The following is a 23,452-nucleotide window of genomic DNA, read 5'->3' as shown; positions in this document are numbered from 1 at the left end:
TAAATTAGTTCAAAATTGATTTTGTTATAAAGGGATACCAAGACTTATAAGGCCAGACTAATTATATACGGGACATTATTCCGAGACTAAAAGGTGGTTGACTGAGCTTATAACCTTTTTAAAATAGTTTATAAGGCCTTCAAATTATTTGACAAAATAAACTTTTAAACAACTTAAGTTGTGTAAAAATAAGTTTCAACAACTTACTCCAAAAAACAAAAAACAAACAAAAAAAAAAATCTATCCTAATATATTTTCATAATCTTATACTCCCTTCATCCACAATAGGGTTTCCACTTTGCATGTGGACAACACAAGTTTTAAGAAAGTGATGAATAACAGTGGATATTGTTGTGAGTGAAGCTTGAGTCTCATTATTGTTGTGAGTAGAGTTTGTGGACCCTATTACTATAAATGAAAGAGGAAATGATAGTATGGACGGACTAAAACAGTAAAAGTGAAAACGATATCGTGGACGGAGGGAGTATACAATAATCATTTTACAAAAACTATACAACTATGATTTGTCACCCTACTAAGTCTATCTCTCTTCGATTTTTGCTCTAATAAGGATTTTCTCTATTAAGCTACATCTATTATAAATTCTTCAAACGTTTTATAAAATATTGGATCTTATAATTAAGCTTAGCCAAATAAGGCATTTTAAAATTAAGTTTTGTCTATAAATTAAACTAAATCTTGTCTAATCCATCATATATACTAAAAACAAACCCCCATATCAAATATATAGTAGGGCATGCTAATTAGTCTTGCCACCAAATGAATTTATCCGAAAGTAGAAACCGATCACATCAAAAAAGAAATACAAAACCACACTTTATACGATTAATAATTACCTTTTTTCCAAATAAAATATAGCTATTTCCTTACCTGTTTTATGCTAATATATTACATTTCCTTCCCCACAAACACATACAAAACTTGAAAATCGAAACGAGCAAAAACATGGTTGGAAATAGCACCAATTCTACAAATCTTAGTAAGCTAAACAAAGAATTCAGACTTCGGGCCGGGCCGGGCCGGGCCGCCTTATGATTACGGGCACTGCGGGCTTTTTCCAGGCCCGCCATAGTAAAAATGTGTGCCCCACTCCTTGTTGTAGGCACTCTTGATGTTGTAACAATTCGTGTTCTCGGCCAAGGTTGATATATCTTGGGCCGAGCTTAGGCTGTTGTCAGAATCAACGATCTCTAGGTTACGAAAATAGCTCGCTTTCCCAAACCCGGCTTCCGCGTAATGGCCCGAGCCCATTTGGGTCGACGTGTGTTGGTCGTTGGCCCGGGAATTCACGACCTCGCCGCCCCACTCGACCATCGTGGCCCGGTCCGTTAGATGGGTGAATAGCTCGGTGGGCCAATAGCCCACTAAGGTGCTATCACCAAAGCCCATCCACCAATTTCCCAATTTGGGATCCTATTTTCATGAATGGGTTAGGGTTAGGGTTAGGTCAAAAATATTCAACTTTTTTTCTTTTTGCAATTTAATCCAAAATTTGTGATGAGTGAATCTAACCTTCCAAATGAGAATGGTGATGTCGAATTGATTTCCGCCGGTCGAGGACACCGGTGAGATGGCTGCTCCGATGGCTATCCGGCTATTCGTTTGTATGAATCCAGAACATAGGAGGTTGTAGCATCCCGTTGCTTGATATGAATCGCTCTAAAAAATGATTAAAAAGAAAAGAAAAGAAAAATGAGAGAATAATTATAATAGTATACTTGCCTATAAAAGGTAGTAATGTATAAAATTCCTTTTTAACTATATATCCGCAACCGTTACTTCAAACTCACATGACTACGTTGATAAGTAGAAAAAGGTTCTTCACTTTTTGGTTATGTATAATTCCATTAATAAAGTTTATTTATTAATTATTATCAAGAATTTTGTGAGTATATAATTATTAGGAGCCCATAATGACTAATTAATGCAGTTTGCAAATGCATGCACATGGGAGGGGAATAGACCATTTTGACCTTTCATAGATGTACGATTCATCAATGCTTAGGCAGAAGATTGGTAAGGTAAAATAAATGCAGTCCCAATTATTGAAAAATCTCATTTCCAATAGATTCCAATTCCCTTATTTATGAATTATATTTTGAGTTCAAGAATTCACTGAATCTCTCAAAAAGAAAAAATCCAAGTTCTTTATAATTTATGTGGACCAAGAAACATTCACATTGATGCAGGAGGATGAAATGTCCATTTTCGTGAATTATTATTGCTATTAAATATATGGTCTCTTGACAAGTACAAAATTTAAGTTCATGTCTTTGGGCCCCTCTTTACAAATCACAAGTCTCTTTAGTTGAAAAATTCATCTTAATTTGTTGCTAAAATAAAAGAATTTTGATTAATTCAATCCTCTTAATTAAGTGAAGAAATTAGTGAGTGTGTGTTTAATTTATTGGCCGCACAAAGAAAAATCAACTCCTTGTATGACTGGATTATCAATTCCAAAAAGGGAAAAATATCTTAGATCAATAATACAAAGACATATTATCATGTGTAGATTTATGATGTCATCGTATACGCGTGATGTATCTACGTGCAATGAAAATAGAAGATGCGATATAATTCCAAAATGTCAAGAAAGTTCAAGGTTGTGCCTCACTAAACCCAATTTTTTTTATTTTAGAATATTTTATTATACTTGCTATTAGCTATTAATCATGAGTTAAAGTAGTTATTTCAAGGTTGTGTGGTAGGTGGGCATGAATTTCTTAACGAGACTTCTGAACAAAGACAACTACTAAAATAGAGATTAGTTCTTGCTTCGCCTACTAATTAATAAATATTAGTATTAATACACCTAATTAATTTGACTTTTGAAGTTATGATCCAATGTAGTTATATTTAATTATAATCTTACCTTGGTATAACTAGTGGGTGTGTTAAATTAAGGTTTCACATTTAAATTCAAATTAAATTGATTATACTAGTTATGATCCAATGTAGTTATATTTAATGTCCAGTGTAGATATATTTAAACCTTAATTTTTAATATGAGATCTCATATTACTAGTGGGTGTGTTAAATTAAGGTTTCACATTTGAATTTTACTAGTTAACGGAAATAAGTGGCTATAATATAATGAAAATAATATAAAATACATCACATTTAAAAAAAAAAATTAATGATTTGAGAAAAAATCATATATAGAAAGTAAAATTAAGATTGGAGAGAATTAATTACTAACCGTCCAATAAGTGAAGAGTCTTGGCCTGCTATCACCATACAGCTCCGGACTAACCTGACTAGTACAACCCATCAAAGCTTCAGAATTTCAACCTTTTTAAAATAAATTAAAATAAAATTATATACAAATAATATTCCATAATTTCCAACCATTAGTAAATATTTGATTATCTTCATATATAATCCACATTAAGAAAACAAATCCTTAATCAATTACCAAAGGGCAAAAAAAGAGAGGAAAAAAGGACTCATTTCTTTAGATTGACTTATCAAATTGATTATAGATATGCAATATGAATATTCTATTTTATTGGTCAGTAGATCTAATTATCCATGCACGTGCCAAGTGTGTGCACGTGAATGTGTAATATCTATATATATATAATTAGTAGTTATTGGGTATGATTGAAAATTTGAAACTAAAATTAATTTCTTATTGTAAGAATTACAAAAATTTATATGATCGACGTAGTTAATTGCACGCAACTTGTATTAAATTGACTTCGCGTACTCAACAAATATCGCGAATTCACGTATACGTACGCCATGAAGTTAATTTATTTCACAATGCGTACAATTTATTGCACTGAGCGCTGTAAATTAAACTATCGCCGTTCCCACGATACGAAAGCTCTTATATTTGAACCATTTCTAATACATATAGGGGTGTAAGTTCGAATGAGAGCTTTCTTATTATGAGAATAGTAAGAACTGAAGTAACATATATGGTCATTGCACTAAATTATATGCACGGTACAATAAATTAACTTCGCTTTATATGTTGGATATGCGAAATTAATTCTTTATTGCACAATGCGTTCAATTTATTGCACTGGACCTACAAGTTACCGCAGTTTTTACGATTCTCACCACAGGAAAGTTCTCATTCCAACTATATATATATATATAGATGTGTATGTATATATAGAATAGAACACACAGAGATACGTAGGGGTGTGTGTGTTTTTGAGTACCTGCCAGCCAGCTTCAATGCTGTTGAGATTGGAGCCATCAAAGGAGCCGGAGAGAACCCAAACTTGGGAGAGGCTGAACTCATTCACCTCTTCTATCGATAGGTCCCACACGTTAATTGTTGCTTTTGCCCCGTACACCTCTCCCGATCCCGTCGTGTATGCTATCGCGCGCGTGCTTCATTCATTAATTAACCACAAATTATTATATTAATCACCAAATTAATTAGAGTTAATGCATCACATAATTGTCCATCTTATTATTATAAAGATAGAACCCAAAAAAAAAATAACTTTTAGCTTAAAGTACAAATTTGCCCTTAATTCGCGACTAAAAAGCTTCATAATTGTGAATGTAACTAAACTATGGTCGACTTACGGCTGATGAATTTCGTTATTGTAAATTATTATAATGTAAGAATGATTAATTTTTTATCTTCTTTATCTTAATGAGTAATTTTTTTATCTTTATTATAATAACTATGTTTTTTTAGTTAATTCAATTGATTATGTAGTAGATAATTTCTTTCGTGTAATTGTTTATAATTCCCATTTTTTCCCCCACACAAATCTCACTAGTAAATTCACATGCATATGCAATGATATCTTTATTCGAAAAGATGTTTCATCGTTTATTCAAACAATCGCAATATGTATAACCTGTTGATGATGTGAGAAACAAGATAGAACAATATTTTTAGAAATATATAGAAAAAGTGTTCTTTTTGTGTGTCCATAATAAACTCAATCTAAATATAGTATATGCTTATTTAAATGTAGATAGTGAGAAGTCAATCTCAACTTGAACTTCTCAACTTGGACCTCCGGTGTGAAATAAATAGATTAATTATAAACTACTAATTTATTAAGAAACTTAAAAAAAATTAATAATATAACAAATTTTTACTTTGAAAGTCAAGGTTACATATTATAGAACCTACTCATTTATTATCTTTATATTTTCTTGTAATATAAGAAAGACCCTAGCTAAAGCATTTTTTTTTCTATAATGGCTAAAAATTTATACAACATATGAATTTCATAAATACTCCGTTCTTCCAATTAAATTAGTCATCTATTCTTTTGGGGATATGTCAATTCCATTCTCTTAATTAATTCTATTCGTCCCATTATATTAGTCATCTATTCATTTTGGGATATGTCAATTCCATTTTCTTAATTTGAATTTAAAATTTTCTTTTACTAAATTCATTTTATTTAATACTTATAAAAATAATATGTGTAATAAATAAAGATATGAAATATATTTTTTTAAAGAACATTAATTAAATGTATTTTCTTGATCTTAGTGAAAAATGAAAGAGGATTATTTTAATTAATGAGACGGAAACAAATAATACAAATTATTTCCTAACGACATTTTGGGTGAATTTTTCCCCGATTTCAAGCTTCAAGATCAAGAAAATGGAGAGTTCACATACACACGCACATGTTTGACTATTTTTTTTTGCTTAATATATCAATGCATGTGCAATGCAAGTGGAACTAAATTCACACACGCACACACATACCTCATGGCCGTTGCCACTAACAACATCAGGGGCGTCAGCGCGGCGGCCGGCGGCCGCCGTCGCCGCGTCATATCTCGATGATTTCTTGCCGAAATGATAGAGGGATTTAGCCCTCAGCACATCATGCACCATGCTCCGCCGTATCGGCACGGTGCCCTTCGGGCAGCGCCGCCTCTTTTGATGCCACATTTGCCACGCGCTTCCGCTGCTGCTGCCGTTTTTTTCCCTATAAGGTGTTCATGATAAGATTGAATACCCGTGATGATATCACGAATAATCTCAACATCTTCTCCTCGCTGAATATTTGTTACGAGGGCTCGATTGTTCCAGTTGAGCTCGTCTATTAAACGAGTAGTTTCTCTCTCCAAATTTTGGAGTGAATTCCTGTACATAATACATCTCGGACACTCGTCCGGATCCATAAATTTTTAATGGAGTCTCCTCACACATAGGTTAATTATAAAATAAAATAAATATAATATAATTTCTCAATAAAAACCCGCTCTGATACCATTTTAACGGCCCGTCTCTTATCGAGAGGTTCCCATCAAAAGGCACCTATCAGTTTGCCACCCCAATGCACCAACCTAGAGCACGAGTGTTTTGCACAGGTGATAGGCTCGACAAGTCGATTTGGGTGACTTACAAGGGACACCTCCTACGGAGAGCTGCGCTTCGGGAACGACCTCACGCAGTAGAGGCTCGGAGTTTTTTATAGGCTCTGATACCATTTTAGGCGAGAAGCGTGGGGTCATTTGATTAATGATTAAAAAGAAAACAATTTAGATAGGTATTTCATAAGATTTTGAATATGCTGTCCTTTTCTATACAATTAGCCTCAAAAGTGGGGTTTTGTATAATCATTTCTGAAATGGGGTAGTTTCCAAATTTTCAAGAAATTGGGTAGTGGGGAGATTGAACAACTATCAAAGGTTGTGATAAAATTTGGATTTTTCAAATCTCGTGGGCAAAATGGATTTGGGCTAAAGGTTGTGATATTTATACGCAATTATCCATTTTTAAAACAAACGTAATTATTGATATGAAGAAAAGTAATTTTATTTTCAAACTATAATTTTTATTTTTAGCTATTTGATCAAGTAATTATTGTCATTATAAAAAATAATTATTGTTACAATGAAATGTAATATTTCTAAATTATTACGTTTGTTCACTATAATTGTTACTTTTATTTTTTAGAATTAATACTTTTAGTTATTTAATCAAATAATTATTATTATAAGAAAAAGTAATTATTGATTGATATGTACAAAAGTAATGTGGATGAAAAGTATTGTTTCATAAACATGACATTTCTTCATGTTAATAATTATTTTTCATTATAATAATAACTATTTTAAATAACCTAGAAATAAATACTAGAATAAAGAAAAAAATCAAATAATTATTCAAGTAATCATTGTCATAAGGAAAAGTAACTATTGATATGATGTAATGTAATGTTTCTAAATTGTTATATTTGTTCACGATAATTGTTACTTTTATTTATGAGAATTTGTACTTTTAGTTATTTTCTCAAATAGATATTTTTGTAAGTAAAAGTAGTTATTGATGTGAAGAAAAGTAATATTATTTTCACTCATTAATACATTTATTCTTAACTATTTGGCTAAGTAATTGTTGTCGTAACAAAAAGTAACTATTGTTACAATGAAATGTAATGTTTCTAAATTATTGAAAAAAGGAGAAAAAAGAAAGACACAAGAAAATGTAAACTAAGGGGTTCGAATCCTTACCATTGAGAATTTGAGATAAGCTTACAAGTCACACTCATTGCCATTGCACCACACCACTATTTTGTTTTTAATTACCAAACTCTATTATATATATGCTGATGCAAGACTAACTCATGAGTAAATAGTGTAAGTTAAAAGGATAAAATTGTAAAAATTATATGTGAGATAATGTCTAAAAATAGGGTATGCATAATTTTGGAAGATGGAGAGAGTATCATATAATTTAAATAATAATTTAAAATAAATTCCCGTTGAATTTCGTCGGATTGCGCACTAGTAAGATCTAAAACTAATTAGTATAGGAAAATTGTAGATGATTTACCTTGTTGATTTGGGAAAGCAGTGATGAGAGATTCTAAATGTTGCTTCTCCCAAACATCATCGAGAACTATGAAATATGATATGCCCTCCAATTGCTTATGAAGCATTTGTTTCAGCTCCTCTTGGACAAACAGCTTATCCTTCATAGACTCCTCCTGTTTCTTGATTTCGTCAAGCAGCTCTTTTTTATCTTCCTCAGACATTTGCAGCTGGAAGATAAGTTGCTTGATGGTCTCTTGTGGTGTAAATTCACTCGACACCACAACCCAACCACGGCAGTCGAATGGACCAGCAACGACTTTGGGGTGGTTGTATATTTCCCGGGCAAGTGTTGATTTCCCGATCCCACCCATGCCCTCTAACACCGCAATGGAAAGCCCTTTCTTCTCCTCATAAAGAATCAATTCTTGCAGCAGCTTTTTCACATCATCTTCAACGCCCACAAGGTGTTCGTCCTTTTGCCAAGGACACAACCGCCGCCGCAATTCAACTTCCCATCTCGATGCCGACTCGGCCGCCTCTCCGAGATCCTTGATCCCGTACCTCTCGCAGCTTTTGTCAGTGGCATCAAGCCTAGCTCGGATCGACTCAATCTCATCCCCAATTCTGTCGAGGTGGTACATACGCTTCGGCGAGCTTGTACATCTTTTGAAGAGCCCCCAATTCTTGGCAGTCTCAACGTTGAGAAGGAAGAAAACCAGCTACCAAATCAGCTCACAACACTCTTGATGAGAACTGAAAGAAATTCAAGAAACGTTTTATTCACAGATCAACAAAGTGCAAATACAATACAATGAGAATAATTGGCAGAAATCATAGAAGCAATCACAAGCTCTATCTCACTTTCCTCTCCAATTCTTCTCTCTCTCTCCTCGTGTTGTAAACTGATAATGAAAAACTATTTCAACTAACTACAAAGAATTAGCTTATATATCAATCAAATGGACTCAATCTCAGCCCTTCAATCCGAAGAAGATCAGAGTAGAGTTCCTCCCCTTTTCCCGGATAGGAAAGGGTTAATAGTGTTTTATGTCCCGAACTTTTTTTTTCTCCTAAAAAACCCTGAACTTTCAGCGTTTTCAATAAAATATCTCGAACTTTCGTTTTCTTCTAAAAAACCATGAATTTTCAGTGTTGTATATATAATGTTTCAAACTTTCGTCATATTCCATAAAATGTCATGTTATACAAAATCTAGTAACCGAAAAATGTCTCATTTCGCCAGAGAAGTCTCAAATTATCATGCAAGTGGTAAGAGTCCCGACATTTTATGGAAAACGTTGAAAGTTCAAAGTTTTTTAAGAGAAAATAAAAGTTCGAAATTTTTTATAAAGAACCTGGAAATTCGGAACATAAAACACTATTAACCCAGAAATAATTTGGAATCGTTCAAAACATAAAACACTATTGTTTGCTTTGGTGATGGATGTGTAAAAGTGTATGTCGGAGATAAGGCACATCTTTATGCACATGGTGCTGCACTAATTGGCCCCAAGAAAATGTTAAAAATATACTCCCTATAAAGTAAAGGGAAAAGTTGTTTGGCCATATCTAATCATAATATGGCAGATAATCACAATTAAATTTACGTATTTGATTTTTTGTGTTTAAAATAAAAATAGTATTTGATTATTTTATTTTTTACACATTATACCTATTTTTTATTTTTTTTTAGAATTTTTGTATTTTTTTAAAAAAATTGCAAAATAGATTAAAAAAATTACAATGTGTACTTATAATAAAGGGTCAAGGTGCAAATGTACCCCTAAGATAGACACCCTAGAGCATATACCCTCATACTCGATATTGGATCAAATAAACTTCTGAAGTCCACAAATTTAAACAATTAAATTCACATGGCAGACAGTATTGTTACCCGTCCGTTAGTTCTATAATTTTTATTATTATTATTTCTAATGTGGGTCCCACATTTTCAAAAGTCCAATAGCAGAAGGCCATGTGTCCCCTTCCACTCCTCTTCCTCTTCACCCTCTCCAAGCAGACAGCCATCACCAGGGTCGATTCGCCCGGCACCACTGAAATTCAGAGTTGGAGATCTGTACAACAACTGCAAATTGATCGAAGCGCCATATTTGGAAATTCTAATTTAATTACTTAAATTTGTTGGACTTCGAAGACTTATTTGATCCAATATCGAGTATGGAGAATTATAAGATGTAGGAATGTCTACTTTAAGGTACATTTACATCTTAACCCTATAATAAAACTAGAAACGTATTTTTTATTTTAAACAAAATATTTAGCATATGCGTACTAAATATGCCACTAAAGTCACCATATTCTGCATAGGGAACTGAGCTTAATTATTTAAGTCAGTGGCCGACAAATTTAAAGGTATGATAGTGACATATGAAAAATAAAAAATATAAAAATTCTTAAACGTGCAACCACAAAAAATAAAAAGGTAAAAATATAAAAATTCAACAAAGGGATCGAAAGGCCCATTCATCAATACCTCAAACTTCCATTAAACAGCTCGAATAAGGGCCCAATCCAAAGTCCTGCATAATTGTAATATGAGAGAATATGAGAGAGAAACAGACAAAGAATAGAGAGTGAAATTGATGCAACTTCCCAACTTGATTAAACAAAGCACCAAATTCTGATTTATGAACTCAAAATTATAATTTCAAATACACTGACTTTCAATTTTAAGGAAACTTCCAATTATTTTGATATTTCGCATAATTGTTAATTTTTGATAAATTATCTCCAAATTAATGTTGAGGTAAGAGTTTGAAATATTTACATAGCTTGAAGGATCGATGTATTAAACAATATAGGTGAATGTCTATATCATTTAGCTAGCCACGATAATTTAATATGCAGTGGCAGTTCCAAGATTTTTAAATTATGAATATGAAAAAATAATCTCATAAATATAAATATAAAAGATATTTTAATGTTAAAAATAGTATATCGTAAAATATTGTTCAAAGATACAAAAGAAAATATTATATATGTAGTTTATTTTTCGACAAGTCTTCATTTCTTCAAAGCGTTTGACAATCTCATCATCGAAAACTTATAGAAGCATATTTTTCTCAATAAAAGTGACCAAACAATCATTTAAAACTTGATTTTCCATTTCAATTGTGCAACTTATTCTTGACATAAGTCTTTTCACAAAATACTCTCTTTACATTTGAAACGGCAACCGAAAAAATCAACACCAACTTAATTAGCAAAAACATCGGTGGATGAGTTATAGTATGTCTTTTTGTCTCAACAAACTTCATATAAAGAGAACTAATATTATCCAAATTTTAAAATTCATAATCTCTTCTCATATCTTTCATGAATATATCAAATTGATAAATCAATACTTGAAAATTTGAAGGATAAAAAATTGTAAGTTTAACTACTTTTTATCTTTATTAGTTAATCTATATATGCTACTATTCACACTCTATAGCCGCCATTTTTCTTAGGGTGCCTTTATTTTGGTTGTAAAAATTTTATTGGAAAAGAATGGATAAGCAAATGTGAAAAAAAATATTATCATTTTCTTATTTTTTTTATTATATGTTTATTAGAGATGAAAAGATGAGAAAATGTTGAAAAATATTTTTGCACCCCTACCTTGGGATAATATTATCCAATATTGGAAAGAAAATGATTGAAAAGAGGCTGCCTGAGAAAATATTTCATCTTGTCCGAAGAAAATTTTCCATCATAATAAACATGTGAAAATAATAAAAAAATATTCTATTATTTTTTTTCTCATTTTTCATCAAAATAAACACACGCTTTAATAATCAATTTGGGGTCCTCAATTTAAAGAAATTAAAAAATTAAATTGGGCCCAACCGTCCAAGCCCAAATACAATTTAAGAATGGAGAATTAGAGGGACTCGCTATTCTCACGGTTAGATTATTGGGGATACAAAATACACTAAATAATATATTTAATATAGATTATATAATATTATTAAAAAAAGAAATTGGGGGATACAACTATACCCCCACCACCTCATGGTGGATCCGTCATTGTTAATAAGTCACTTCAACTAGTTATGATAGTGTAAATTCACCGAAAATTAACAATTGTGTGATAAATCAAAATAATTGAAAATATGTGTATTTGGAGGTTGATCTTTTATTTCATGTGCAAAACTAAAATTTGATAAAAGTATGTGTATATAACAATATTTAACAACATTACCCCAATTTTTCCCAATTCCTTTTACTAGTATTTTTTTTTTAATTTCATTTGCATTGCTAATTTATTTGATGCATATACTAGTATGATCGTGATTTTCGAAAACTGTTAATATTTTAAAAATGGTTTAACGAGTATTGGGTTATAATTTATCAATTATAAATTGTGATTATAAAACTTATATTTTATAAAAGTGGGCTATAAAAAGATTTCCGTCTATTTTTCCCTATCAGAAGTTGGGAATGGGGGGAACAAAATTCTGGGAACATAGGTGGGTGGGGAACAAACCTTTGAAACTTTCTTTTCCTAGACTTTACAACCTTTGTTCTCAAAAGGAAGCTTTCATTAGTGATTTAGGTTCTTGGCTGGGGAACTCTTGGGAGTGGAATTGGAGGTGGAGGAGAGAACTTTTCTATAGAGAAGTTCAGTTGGTGAATGATCTGTCCGCTGTTGTTGCCAATGTCAATCTTTGTGCAGGTGTGGACGACAGATGGAAATGGACTGCAGATAAAGAGGGAGTTTTCACAACGAGGACAGCTTATAAAATAATTAAGGAAATGCGATTGGAGGAGACAACAACAGCAAGCCTCAAGGAGAGATATGCGAAAGCATGGGAGATTCGCGCTCCCCAAAAGGTGAAAGTCACAATGTGGAGAATCCTGAGAAACCGACTGCCTACCTGTGACAACTTGGTTAAACGGAGGATCCCACTTGGAGAAGAGGAAGTTTTTTGTAATGCATGTTGCCAGAAGGAAGAATCAGCTCAACATCTTTTCCTCTGATGCCCGAAGACAGAAATGGTGTGGAATGAAATCCAAAAATGGGTGGGAGTTGACTCAGTCCGACCCGACAATGTAGAAGCACACTTTGAAGCCTTCTCAAACCTTGGGACGAGGAAGATCAGTTCAAAGTTCCTCTCGGTACTTTGGGCGTGTACCACGTGGCTTATCTGGAAAGGGAGGAATGAAAGTAGATTCGAGAGCAAGAATTGGGAGATGGATAAGATGTTAGGAGGTATTAAAGCTAGATTGTGGAGTTGGAGCAAAATCTTCGACCTGTTGGAGGGCGAAGTTAGCTTTCAGGATTGGATGACAAAAAGCATTTCTCTTCTCATTTTGTAACTTCCGGTACCTCTGGTACCTTCACTTTTTCTTATAATATTATCTTTTTCTGATTAAAAAAAAAAAGTTGTAGGCTAAGGAGGGTACTAACTAGGTTGCTCTTTTGAGTACATATCTCGATTTAGAAAGTGCGGTGATTTTCAAATAATTAAAAGTACATATTCCGATGCTAGCTTTGCAAATATTATAAATATTCTGATAATATATATATACTTTTTTTTTATTATTGAATCAAAGTTTGGATTTTTGGAATTGAAGAAAATGTTTACTGTTTGTATAGGACTATATATTAATTAATTCATGTATACGAATACTTTGCGAGTCCTTATGTGCTTAATTAATTAGATTACCATTGGTTTGTGACTAAACATCACACATTTTCGTTATGGTCACATCCTAGTTTGTGAGGTTTATTAATAGAGCGTTCAAATTTAAAATGTGAGAGTGAGATTAAAATTCATAACCTTCTCCCCCCACCCGAAACAAAAAATATAAACCTACATCTCATTATCAAGATTAAATGATCTTGAGATTGCTCAAGATTAAATTAGTTCGAAATTGATTTGATTTTGTTATAAAGGGATACCAAGTATTATAAGGCTAGACTAATTATATACGGGGCATTATTCCGAGATTAAGAGGTGTTTGACTGAGCTTATAACCTTTTTAAAATAGTTTATAAGGCCTTCAAATTATCTGACAAAATAAACTTCTAAACAGCTTAAATTGTGTAAAAATAAGTTTCAAACTAGTGGAAACGATATCGTGGACGGAGGGAGTATGCGATAATCATTTTTAAATTTGATAATAGTGTTATTTATATAAAACGATAGTGTCATTTGTAAAACAAATTAATATCAATATTTATGTAACATGATAGTGTCATTTCCATAATTCACGGATCAATTATAGAAACACGGCGTCCAATGCGGTGCAGAATTTCTAGTCTTATATATGCGCCATATCGTAGAAAGTAAATAGAACTAGAGCACAATTATCAAATATTGCTAGTTGATATTGCCTTACTTAACCGAATTCCGATCTTAATCGTGACATAATTTTTTTCTTGGGATAAATGAGGTTAATATGAACTTAAAAAGAAATACACTCATAAGAATTCTTTTTCTTCATCAATCTAAAAAAGTATCAGCTGCCAAAGTAAACTGCCCAATGAAATATATAAGAAATTAAAGACTAAAGATTCTTTCGAATATTTTCTTCCTACAAAGCCTACTACTTCAAACTATTCTGATAGAATTTTATTTATCATTTTATTCCGAATCTCCGCCTCGTCGACTGCGTAAAATGGGGCTACGGATGGAAGAATTTCACAAGGCTCATAAACAACACCATCCCTCACTTTCACCCAACAATCCTGCTTCATTACCCACACATCAAAGTATGTTCTCTTCTTTTCTAATATCATGGTAAGGCGACCCTCGTTCACGCCCAAGCGCACTGATTTTGCGCCACGTGGAAGCTTCATCACTCCAAACTCCTCCTTCTTCAAATCAAATGTAGCAATTTCATAATTATCAGTCTCATCTGTATTCTTAATGTGAAGCCAATGAAGCTTTCCACTCACAAAATGCGCCTTACTATGTATCAAACCGATATCAAAAAACTCGACTGTTTTCCATGAATTTGTGTTTGAACTATAAACTCTACCCATAAACTTTCTACCGCTAAGCAAAACCACAAACACCTTGTATGCACCGCTCGATTCATCCCAACCGAATCCGGATATGGACGAGCTCTATTCTCTAATACCAATTGTGGCAATTCCATGGAGATTCTGGTGGCAGGATTCCATAATTAATAAGAAACGGCCTCTCCTGAGATCAATGCAGCAGCAGACCAGCCCATTACAGCACCCCACTATTAATGACGGGCCCATATTAATGAGCCTGTGATGGGAAAAAGCAGTGTTTCTAGATGCATTTTGGAGGTGGGTTTTGATGAATCGTTTGCTGTCAATCAAAGAGCGCCATGACCTCGAAACGCACCTGAATCTCAGGAGAGATTTCACCGCAAGTCTTGACAGTATTTCTTCGGTGAGTTCTTGGGGGAGATGGAGATATCGGCGAGTGTTTGGGGTCTCCATAGCTGGCGGCGGCAGTGGCTTTCGAGGGTTCGAGGTATTTAAGATAAAGGGTTTTGGTTGCAGAGTTATAATTGGAATAGAGTTTTACTATTTCACAAGGGTTAGATATTGTCAACCATTATTTCAATGTAAATCCATATTTTACTAGTTTAATACTCATATGTATTATATAAAATATAAAATTTCTAATTAGATAATACTCCCTCCGTCCACGAAAAAGAGTCCTGTTTCCCCTCTTTTTTTTGTCCACAAAAAAGAGTCATGTTTCACTTTTTGTACCATTATACCCTCCATAGACTTCAATATTTACTTTACTTTGCCATTAATACATCTACCTCAATAACTAAAAATAATTGAGTTAATTCCTTAATTAAAACCTAATTAAAACCCACGCACACACTCACAAAACACACACGACACACACAGAGATGCAGCGCCCCCCTCCTTCCTCACCGGCGTCGCCGGCTCTCCGGGCACCACCATCGGTGCACCTCCCTTCTCTCACCTCTCGCCTCACGCCCTCTCTCTCTTCTCAAACTCTCACGCACCCTTGAACCCAGACGCCGCGCCGCCTTCATCTACTGCCGGCGAAGGTGACAACAGCGAGGGCTGCGGCCGCCGCGGTTCCCTCTCCGGCGAAGCCGCGCCTGAGCGCCGCTCCCCTGGCTTCACCTCTCTCTCTCACCACTCAGCCCTAAATCCCCAAAATCCAGAATCTACCCTAAATCCCCTAGCTTCATCTCTCTCTCTCTCACCGCTTCCCTGAGCGCCACGACCGGAAGGCCACCGCTGCAGAGGCCAGTCACTTCTCCGTTCCCGGCCGAACAGCCATCGCCGAGCCCATCGTCTGAAAGCACTGCCTCACTGATCCCGTTGCCTCGCTCCCTCTGAGATCGAAACCCTAAGGCGCCGCCTCGATTTGGTCTGTAATTTCTTAAATTTGTTGCTCGAATTGATTTGTTGAATTTGTTCGAAATTGTTGCTGTAATTTCTGAATTTGTTGCTCGAAATTGTTGCTGAATTTTCTGAATTTGTTGCTGGATTCAAGTGAATTTGTTCGAAATTGTTGCTGTAATTTCTGAATTTGTTGCTCGAAATTGTTGCTGAATTTTCTGAATTTATTGCTGAATTTGTTGCTGGATTCAAGTGAATTTGTTCGAAATTGTTGCTGGAATTTTCAAAATCGAATTTGTTTGATTTGTTTGAATTTGTTGTTGAATTCAAGTTAATTTACCATCTTAAATTACATTGAATTCGATCATTAAGCTGAATCAGTAATGAAAATGGAATTCTGAATTGAATTTTTAATTAAAATTATGTTAGAAGTGTATATTGAATTAATTTCAAAAATTAAGTGTTCAATAATTTTATTAAATTTAAATTATGAATTGTCATCAAAAGTTAATTGAGAATTAGGGACTTTAAAAGTCATATTAACACTACCCCTATAAATTTATTTCTCTCTCCACTTACACCTACTTTAACAACTTTCTTAAAACCCGTGCCGAGTCCCAAATGAGACTCTTTTTCATGGACGGAGGGAGTAATTTATAGGGAAAATTGCACCTAAATACACAAACTTTGTCGAAAATCCACTTTTGACGCGATTTCAGGATTTTACATTTTAATACACCAATTTAAGAAGTTGTTCAATTTAAGAAGTTGTTCAATTAAATTAATGCACTAAAAAAATTAAAAAAAAATGCTCCCTTCAGGATTCGAACCCAGGATCTGCATTCATCCAACAAGATGATGCATCCACCGTAGATCTTGATGATCGAATGGCTGAAAATGGTTCTCCGGTCTTCTTTTATTTATGGTTCTTTCTTGAACCTCTCCCTCTATATATATATATATATATATATATATATATATATATACCTCTATATATATATATATATATAGGGAATGGCTAAAATAAGAGCATTTCTTAAGATATAAAATAAGAATAATTTACAGCCCTTAGATCATCCAGATCTACGGTTGATTCGTAATCCTGTGTGATGGATTTACGGTCCTGAGTTCGATTCCCAAAGGTAGCAAAAATTTATTTTTCACAATTCATACTTTTATACAGCGAATTCATACGTGTTCTACATAAAATTCATACATTAAAAATTGCTCTTATTTCTTATTTTAAGATGTGCTCTCACGGTAGCCCACCCATATATATATATATATATATATATATATATATATATATATATATATATATATATGTGGAGAGAAAGCAAAAAAGCTTCAATTCTAAAAAAAAGCTACAATACCAGACTTTATTTCCATCTTTCATAAATCTTCTGGGGAGACTAAACTTTCAACATAGACATGAGTTGATATGTAATCGCAACAAACCTTGGGACAACGGAACACATTATCATGGCGATCAAAAACCAACAAAGTGGATACACAATTTACCAAAATCTCACCGTTTGGACCCTCCACCAATGGTGCTGGTTGAAGAAGCTCAAGAAGATGAGAAAGAGTCACCACTTTCTCCCAAGACTCCTTCATAACCCAAACTTGAACGACTGTTCCACAATAATAATGATTAAAATGTAGCGCGCAAAGGCAACCACCAAGCACACCCAATAACTTTTGAGCGCGATACTCTTGATCAATGGGAAGCTCAGTCCTTCCAAACACCTCACTCTTCAAGTCTAAGAAAATAATAACTTCTTTATATCCTTTATAATTCGTCCAGTAAAGCTTCCCACCTGCAAACACACCCTCTTCGCAACGATATGTACATAAATCCTTGCAGTGCTCTATTGTTTTCCATGATTTTGTCTTTGAACTATAAAGTTTACCGGCCCGCTTCAACTGGTAATTATCAAGCACACTCACAAACACCTTGTACTCACCACTCGATTCAACCCAACCGAATCCAAAATCACCAACAGATCCGACATTAGAAATTTCTGGCAGTTTCTTGGAGATTCCTGTGGATGGATTCCACAAGTGAATTTCACTTGGTTTTTCGAGAATGCAGAGCAGCCCATTATAGCACCCCACAATTAGAAATCGCATCAATAATGTACCAATATTCGTTGGAGCAGCTAAAGGAGATAAAGAGGTAGGATTTGCTGGCTCACTCATAACCGACAGCAGAGAACATTGCACAGGCCAATCATTAAAATAATCAAACACATAGTTCTTTAAAATGAGCCTTTGTTGGGGGAAAGATGGGTTTTTAATTGAATTTTGATGATGGGTTTTGATGAAACGTTCGCTATCAATTAAAGAGCCCCATGATTTCGAAACGCACCTGAACTTCAAAAGTGAATTCACCGCAAGTCTGGATAGTATTTCTTCAATGGTTTCTTCAGGAAGATGGAGAGATTTTCGACTACTTTTTCTGATCTCCATACCGCAAGTCTGCAAGCTTCGATATATTTTTTAGGGATTTAGGTTTTTGTATTTGAAGTGGCGAGGGTTTTGGTTTTTGTATTTATTTCGAGGGTTTCAGAATTAGAGAGTGATTCGGTTTGTTTGTTAATTACTAATTAGGGTTTACTAATATTCAATTAATTTTTGTAATAACATTAATTTTTTTCAGTATTTAACTTTGAATTAATTATTGGTCACAGTTTCTTTTTATTAGTAATTCATTATTGGGACTAGTTATTCCGTAATTAAGGTAGGTTTTATGTTGTTGCGAAACTCTACAATTTATTTCTATTTAAATTCTATTTTTTAGTTTGGAATTTGTAGTTGTATATTTAGACATTTCCCTCTTGATGGACGTGAACCTAGGGATGGCAATGGATTTTGAACCCGGTTCAGATCTGCGGATCCAGATCCTTTTTTTAGGATCTAGACCTTATAAAAGATGGAGAGTTTAAAATTATTTAAGGCCATTATCTTAGGGCTATAATTTGTAAAAATAGGCCACTATTTTTCGGACTTACAAAAATAAGCCTATTATTTTAGTTTTTGGTATTTTTAGGTCACATATGTACCCAATCAGGCTATTTTGGGCCACATTTTGACCCCAAAAAGTGGCCTATAAATGCTGAATTGAGCTCAAATGTGGCCTAAAAATGCCAAAAACTAAAATAATTGGCCTATTTTTGCAAGTCCGAAAAATAGTGGCCTAGTTTTGCAAATAGCCCTAAGATAATGGCCTTAAATAATTTGGACCGGATCTGGGTTATTCCTATAATTTCCGGATTTGGATCTGGAGCAAAAAATCTTAGACCTACTACACTCGAGTGTACCTCCGCATCCTTTTTTTAGGATCTAGACCTTATAAAAAATGGACATGTTGGATCTAGACCGAATTTGGGTTATTCCTATAATTTCCGAATTTGGATCTGGAGCAAAAAATCTTAGACCTACTACACTCGAGTGTACCATACACCTGGGTTGTACCATGCCCAGATTCTTATATCCACAACCCGCTTAAAAAAAAAATCACTAAAACTCTACGGTCTCTGCCCCTGCTTTCGGCTGAATCATTAAAAAGTTATGGGCGGCCATGACCACAGCAGCATTGCTGCCTTCTGTGTCTCTCTCTCCCGGTCGAGCGACAGCAGGCTACAGTACCACCGCCATCGCCGCCAGCCCTTCTACTTGACCGACGAGCAGCAGCAGCTCCAATTAAGCAGTCGGCTTCGCCCCTTGTCCCTCGTTAGTCCCTCGATCGACAGGATATGGTCCATATGGAAACGTGTTTTCCGGCAGCTGGGATGCTTCTGTGTCTGAACGAGAGTGTGAAAGGGTTGGAGACGACAAAGCTGTTGTCGATTAAAGCAACTGACATTTTTGTTAAGCACTTCAGTATTATTAGTGTTCTTTGTAGAACATGAAAGTGTTCTTTATAATAGTATTAATGTCATTTTCATATAGTATCATTTGTAGAACATAATAGTATTTTTTTAAAAAATTTGATAATAGTGGTATTTATATAAAACGATAGTGTCATTTGTAAAACAAACTAGTGTCATTTATATAACATGATAGTGTCATTTCCATAATTCACGGAGCAATTATAGGAAACACGACGTCCTATGCGGTGCAGAATGAATTTCTAGTCTTTTATATGCGCCATATCGTAGAAAGTAAATAGAACTAGAGCACAATTATCAAATATTGCTAGTTGATATTGCCTTACTTAACCGAATTCCGATCTTAATCGTGACATAATTTTTTTCTTGGGATAAATGAGGTTAATATGAACTAAAATGAAATACACTCATAAGAATTCTTTTTCTTCATCAATCTAAAAAAGTATCAGCTGCCAAAGTAAACTGCCCAATGAAATATATAAGAAATTAAAGACTAAAGATTCTTTCGAATATTTTCTTCCTACAAAGCCTACTACTTCAAACTATTCTGATAGAATTTTATTTATCTTTTTATGAAGAGAGTAACCTGCAATCAAATCGCTCGGCACAGATTCTTGTCGGGGACCGGAGAGACTAAACTTTCGATGTAGAGATGCGTTTGCAAGGAATCTCTAATTTTCTTCATCTGCAAATGCACATCATCTCGTGCTTGATCGTAGAGCTTAAAATCCGACCCATGAACTTGCCGAATCTCCGCCTCGTCGACTGCGTAAAATGGGGCTACGGATGGAAGAACTTCACAAGGCTCATAAACAACACCATCCCTCACTTTCACCCAACAATCCTGCTTCATTACCCACACATCAAAGTCTGTGCTCTTCTCTTCTAATATCATGGTAAGGCGACCCTCGTTCACGCCCAAGCGCACTGATTTTGCGCCACGTGGAAGCTTCATCACTCCAAACTCCTCCTTCTTCAAATCAAATGTAGCAATTTCATAATTATCCGTCTCATCTGTATTCTTAATGTGAAGCCAATGAAGCTTTCCACTCACAAAATGCGCCTTACTATGTATCAAACCGATATAAAAAAACTCGACTGTTTTCCATGAATTTGTGTTTGAACTATAAACTCTACCCATAAACTTTCTACTGCTAAGCAAAACCACAAACACCTTGTATGCACTGCTCGATTCATCCCAACCGAATCCGGATATGGACGAGGGCCGGTCTCTATTCACTAATTCCAATTGTGGTAATTCCATGGAGATTCTGGTGGCAGGATTCCATAGTAAGAAACGGCCTCTCCTGAGATCAATGCAGCAGCAGACCAGCCCATTACAGCACCCCACTATACGGACGGACTCCATATTAATGAGCCTGTGATGGGAAAAAGCAGTGTTTCTAGATGCATTTTGGAGGTGGGTTTTGATGAATCGTTTGCTGTCAATCAAAGAGCGCCATGACCTCGAAACGCACCTGAATCTCAGGAGAGATTTCACCGCAAGTCTTGACAGTATTTCTTCGGTGAGTTCTTGGGGGAGATCGAGGGTTCGAGGTATTTAAGATAAAGGGTTTTGGTTGCAGAGTTATAATTGGAATAGAGTTTTATTTCACAAGGGTTAGATATTGTCAACCATTATTTCAATGTAAATCCATATTTTACTAGTTTAATACTCATATTTATTATATAACATATAAAATTTCTAATTAGATAATAATTTATAACTAAAAGATAAACTATAAATCATAACCGGATTGTGTGTACTATAATCATTATCATTCGATCAGTTTTAGTTTCACTCATTTTGCAATTTTATGTCATGAACATAAATATATCACGGTTGTTATTATTACCCTCGAGCAATGAGAAGGAACTATAATCACAAAAACTCATGTGAAACTAATTTTACGATGAAACCGGCTTCACAATAATACTAATTCAATATACAAATGATACTTTAAAATTTTAAAGTATCATTTGTATGTTGAATTAGTATCATTGTGAAAGCGGTTTAACCATAAAATCGATTTTACAGGAGACCACTTCAATAATAATTGGGGAAGCCTGTTATTTACACAAAAACTTGGTGCACTGTACAACCGGATTGACCCGCACCCAAAATAGGGTCATTTATACGATTTGGGTTAGGACGTGGGTTCGGGTCAGGGTGCGAGTCAGGATCTAGGTGTGAGTGCAACCCAGCTGTATGGTACACCTGGTTGTACCCAAGACACCTGGTTGAAAATTACGAACCATAGTCAATAAAAAAAAGTAATAGCAACATCACTTGCTAAGCAAGCCAGCCCACATAATGTCAAATTAAATTGTGCAAAATCCAGACACAATCCAACAAATATTATGCACCTCGCAAACTTCTGGACTCAGTAGTTAGAGCATGCGAACACTCAGGGTCAAAGATAATTGGCATAGTCATATCAGTTACAGAATCAGTTACAGTCGGATGAGGTAAACTAAAAAATAAACGTCTTGAAGCTGTCACAGGGCCGTCTGAGCCATCTGAACACAAACATAATATTAAATTTGCTTCAAAACAGATAAAAGCAACAAAGAATTGGAAAGTAATACAAATGAGTTACAAAAAACACACACACACACAGAGACATAGAATCAATAGTAAGTAACCTTCCGTTGAAAGCACACGTCTTCTTTTTGCCATAATAAAATATCTGAAAAATGCGGTCAATATCCTGACACACGAGAAGTCAGTTATTCAGTTGGTGATATAAAATGTGAAAAGAAAATGAAACTCAAAAATACTATTATGAAATCAAAGTAGGGCAGCGACTCACCGAAGCTGCAATAAATGGATGGAAGTGTTCCAACACAAAAATTTGATGGGAGCGAACACGAGTGGACCCCCAGGGGACCCGTCGAAAACCAGAAATTGAAAATAATAATTCCGTATAGCAAAAAGTAACAAATCCTTAAAAAACCTACAGGCTAAAAGCAATAACCCAATCTGCTCCTAGTCCTAGAATAATGAACCCCATTCTCTAAACTTCAAAATAATAACTACAACAGAAACATTGCGATATGACTTTTAAATACAATGAAAAAGCCAAAACACATGAAGACAGAGATCACAAAAAAAAAATGGAACAAAACAAAGCGCACCGTTGAATTTGGAGAGGCGGAATAGCTTTCTTGGAGTAGAAACACAAAGGGAGAAAAAACACAAAATTAGAAAGTAAAAAAAATGTTGGAGATCATAAGTGGGTGTGTTGATGATGAATCAACTATAGTTCTATACATTTAATTCTCAAGAACTACAGTTCTATATTTATGATGGTGCATTAGTACATAATATGTGGGTGTGTTGGAAAAAACGATGTTTCATAGGCAAGCTCAAGTTGTTTATACTTTTTAACATTGAACCTAAAAACTAATACATTTTAACTTACTGGGATTTGAAGACATAAGAGAGAAAATCCAT

General features: G+C 34.4%; 4 protein-coding genes across 5 annotated transcripts; all 4 read right to left on the bottom strand.

Annotated features, from left to right (window-relative positions):
• Positions 1-820: 820 nt before the first annotated feature.
• LOC131017189 (uncharacterized) lies at positions 821-6,898 on the bottom strand. 2 transcript variants are annotated; one of them, XM_057945924.1, is made up of 5 exons: positions 5,723-6,898; positions 4,194-4,368; positions 3,221-3,274; positions 1,534-1,680; positions 821-1,434 (listed from the first exon to the last, which is right to left on the bottom strand). In XM_057945924.1, the coding sequence occupies exons 1-5, from the start codon at positions 5,791-5,793 to the stop codon at positions 1,057-1,059; spliced, it is 825 nt and encodes a 274-aa protein (XP_057801907.1). In that variant the 5' UTR covers positions 5,794-6,898; the 3' UTR covers positions 821-1,056. The 2 variants fall into 2 exon arrangements, with proteins under 2 accessions (XP_057801907.1, XP_057801908.1); XM_057945925.1 differs by lacking the exon at positions 5,723-6,898 and having other exon boundaries at positions 3,221-3,278.
• Positions 6,899-7,427: 529 nt separating this feature from the next.
• On the bottom strand, positions 7,428-8,799 carry LOC131017190 (disease resistance protein RPP13-like). Its single transcript, XM_057945926.1, has 2 exons — positions 8,644-8,799; positions 7,428-8,535 (listed from the first exon to the last, which is right to left on the bottom strand). Exon 2 carries the CDS (start codon positions 8,421-8,423, stop codon positions 7,773-7,775), a length of 651 nt encoding a protein of 216 aa, XP_057801909.1. The 5' UTR covers positions 8,424-8,535; positions 8,644-8,799; the 3' UTR covers positions 7,428-7,772.
• Positions 8,800-17,494: 8,695 nt separating this feature from the next.
• LOC131018193 (F-box/kelch-repeat protein At3g23880-like) lies at positions 17,495-18,304 on the bottom strand. The gene has a single exon (XM_057946917.1). The coding sequence runs from the start codon at positions 18,302-18,304 to the stop codon at positions 17,495-17,497; it is 810 nt and encodes a 269-aa protein (XP_057802900.1).
• Positions 18,305-20,411: 2,107 nt separating this feature from the next.
• Positions 20,412-21,364, bottom strand: LOC131018192 (F-box protein At3g07870-like). Its single transcript, XM_057946916.1, has one exon. The coding sequence runs from the start codon at positions 21,362-21,364 to the stop codon at positions 20,588-20,590; it is 777 nt and encodes a 258-aa protein (XP_057802899.1). The 3' UTR covers positions 20,412-20,587.
• Positions 21,365-23,452: the final 2,088 nt, after the last annotated feature.

This window comes from Salvia miltiorrhiza, chromosome 3, assembly GCF_028751815.1.
Source record: "Salvia miltiorrhiza cultivar Shanhuang (shh) chromosome 3, IMPLAD_Smil_shh, whole genome shotgun sequence".
Classification (NCBI taxonomy): Eukaryota; Viridiplantae; Streptophyta; class Magnoliopsida; order Lamiales; family Lamiaceae; genus Salvia; species Salvia miltiorrhiza.
The sequence above is the reverse complement of the archived record's forward strand: the minus strand, read 5'-3'. Positions and strand labels throughout refer to the sequence as shown.

What these genes read in the sequence shown, in the direction of transcription:
- LOC131017189 (XM_057945924.1), bottom strand. Translation starts at nt 5,793, where the DNA reads ATGACGCGGCGACGGCGGCCGCCGGCCGCCGCGCTGACGCCCCTGATG. An exon ending in TTAGTGGCAACGGCCATGAG is followed by an intron (nt 4,369 to 5,722) that starts GTATGTGTGTGC and finishes TAATGAATGAAG; the next exon opens with CACGCGCGCGATAGCATACA. An exon ending in GACTCTTCACTTATTGGACG is followed by an intron (nt 1,681 to 3,220) that starts GTTAGTAATTAA and finishes ATCATTTTTTAG; the next exon opens with AGCGATTCATATCAAGCAAC.
- LOC131018193 (XM_057946917.1), bottom strand. Translation starts at nt 18,304, where the DNA reads ATGAGTGAGCCAGCAAATCCTACCTCTTTATCTCCTTTAGCTGCTCCA.
- LOC131018192 (XM_057946916.1), bottom strand. Translation starts at nt 21,364, where the DNA reads ATGGAGTCCGTCCGTATAGTGGGGTGCTGTAATGGGCTGGTCTGCTGC.
- LOC131017190 (XM_057945926.1), bottom strand. Translation starts at nt 8,423, where the DNA reads ATGTACCACCTCGACAGAATTGGGGATGAGATTGAGTCGATCCGAGCT.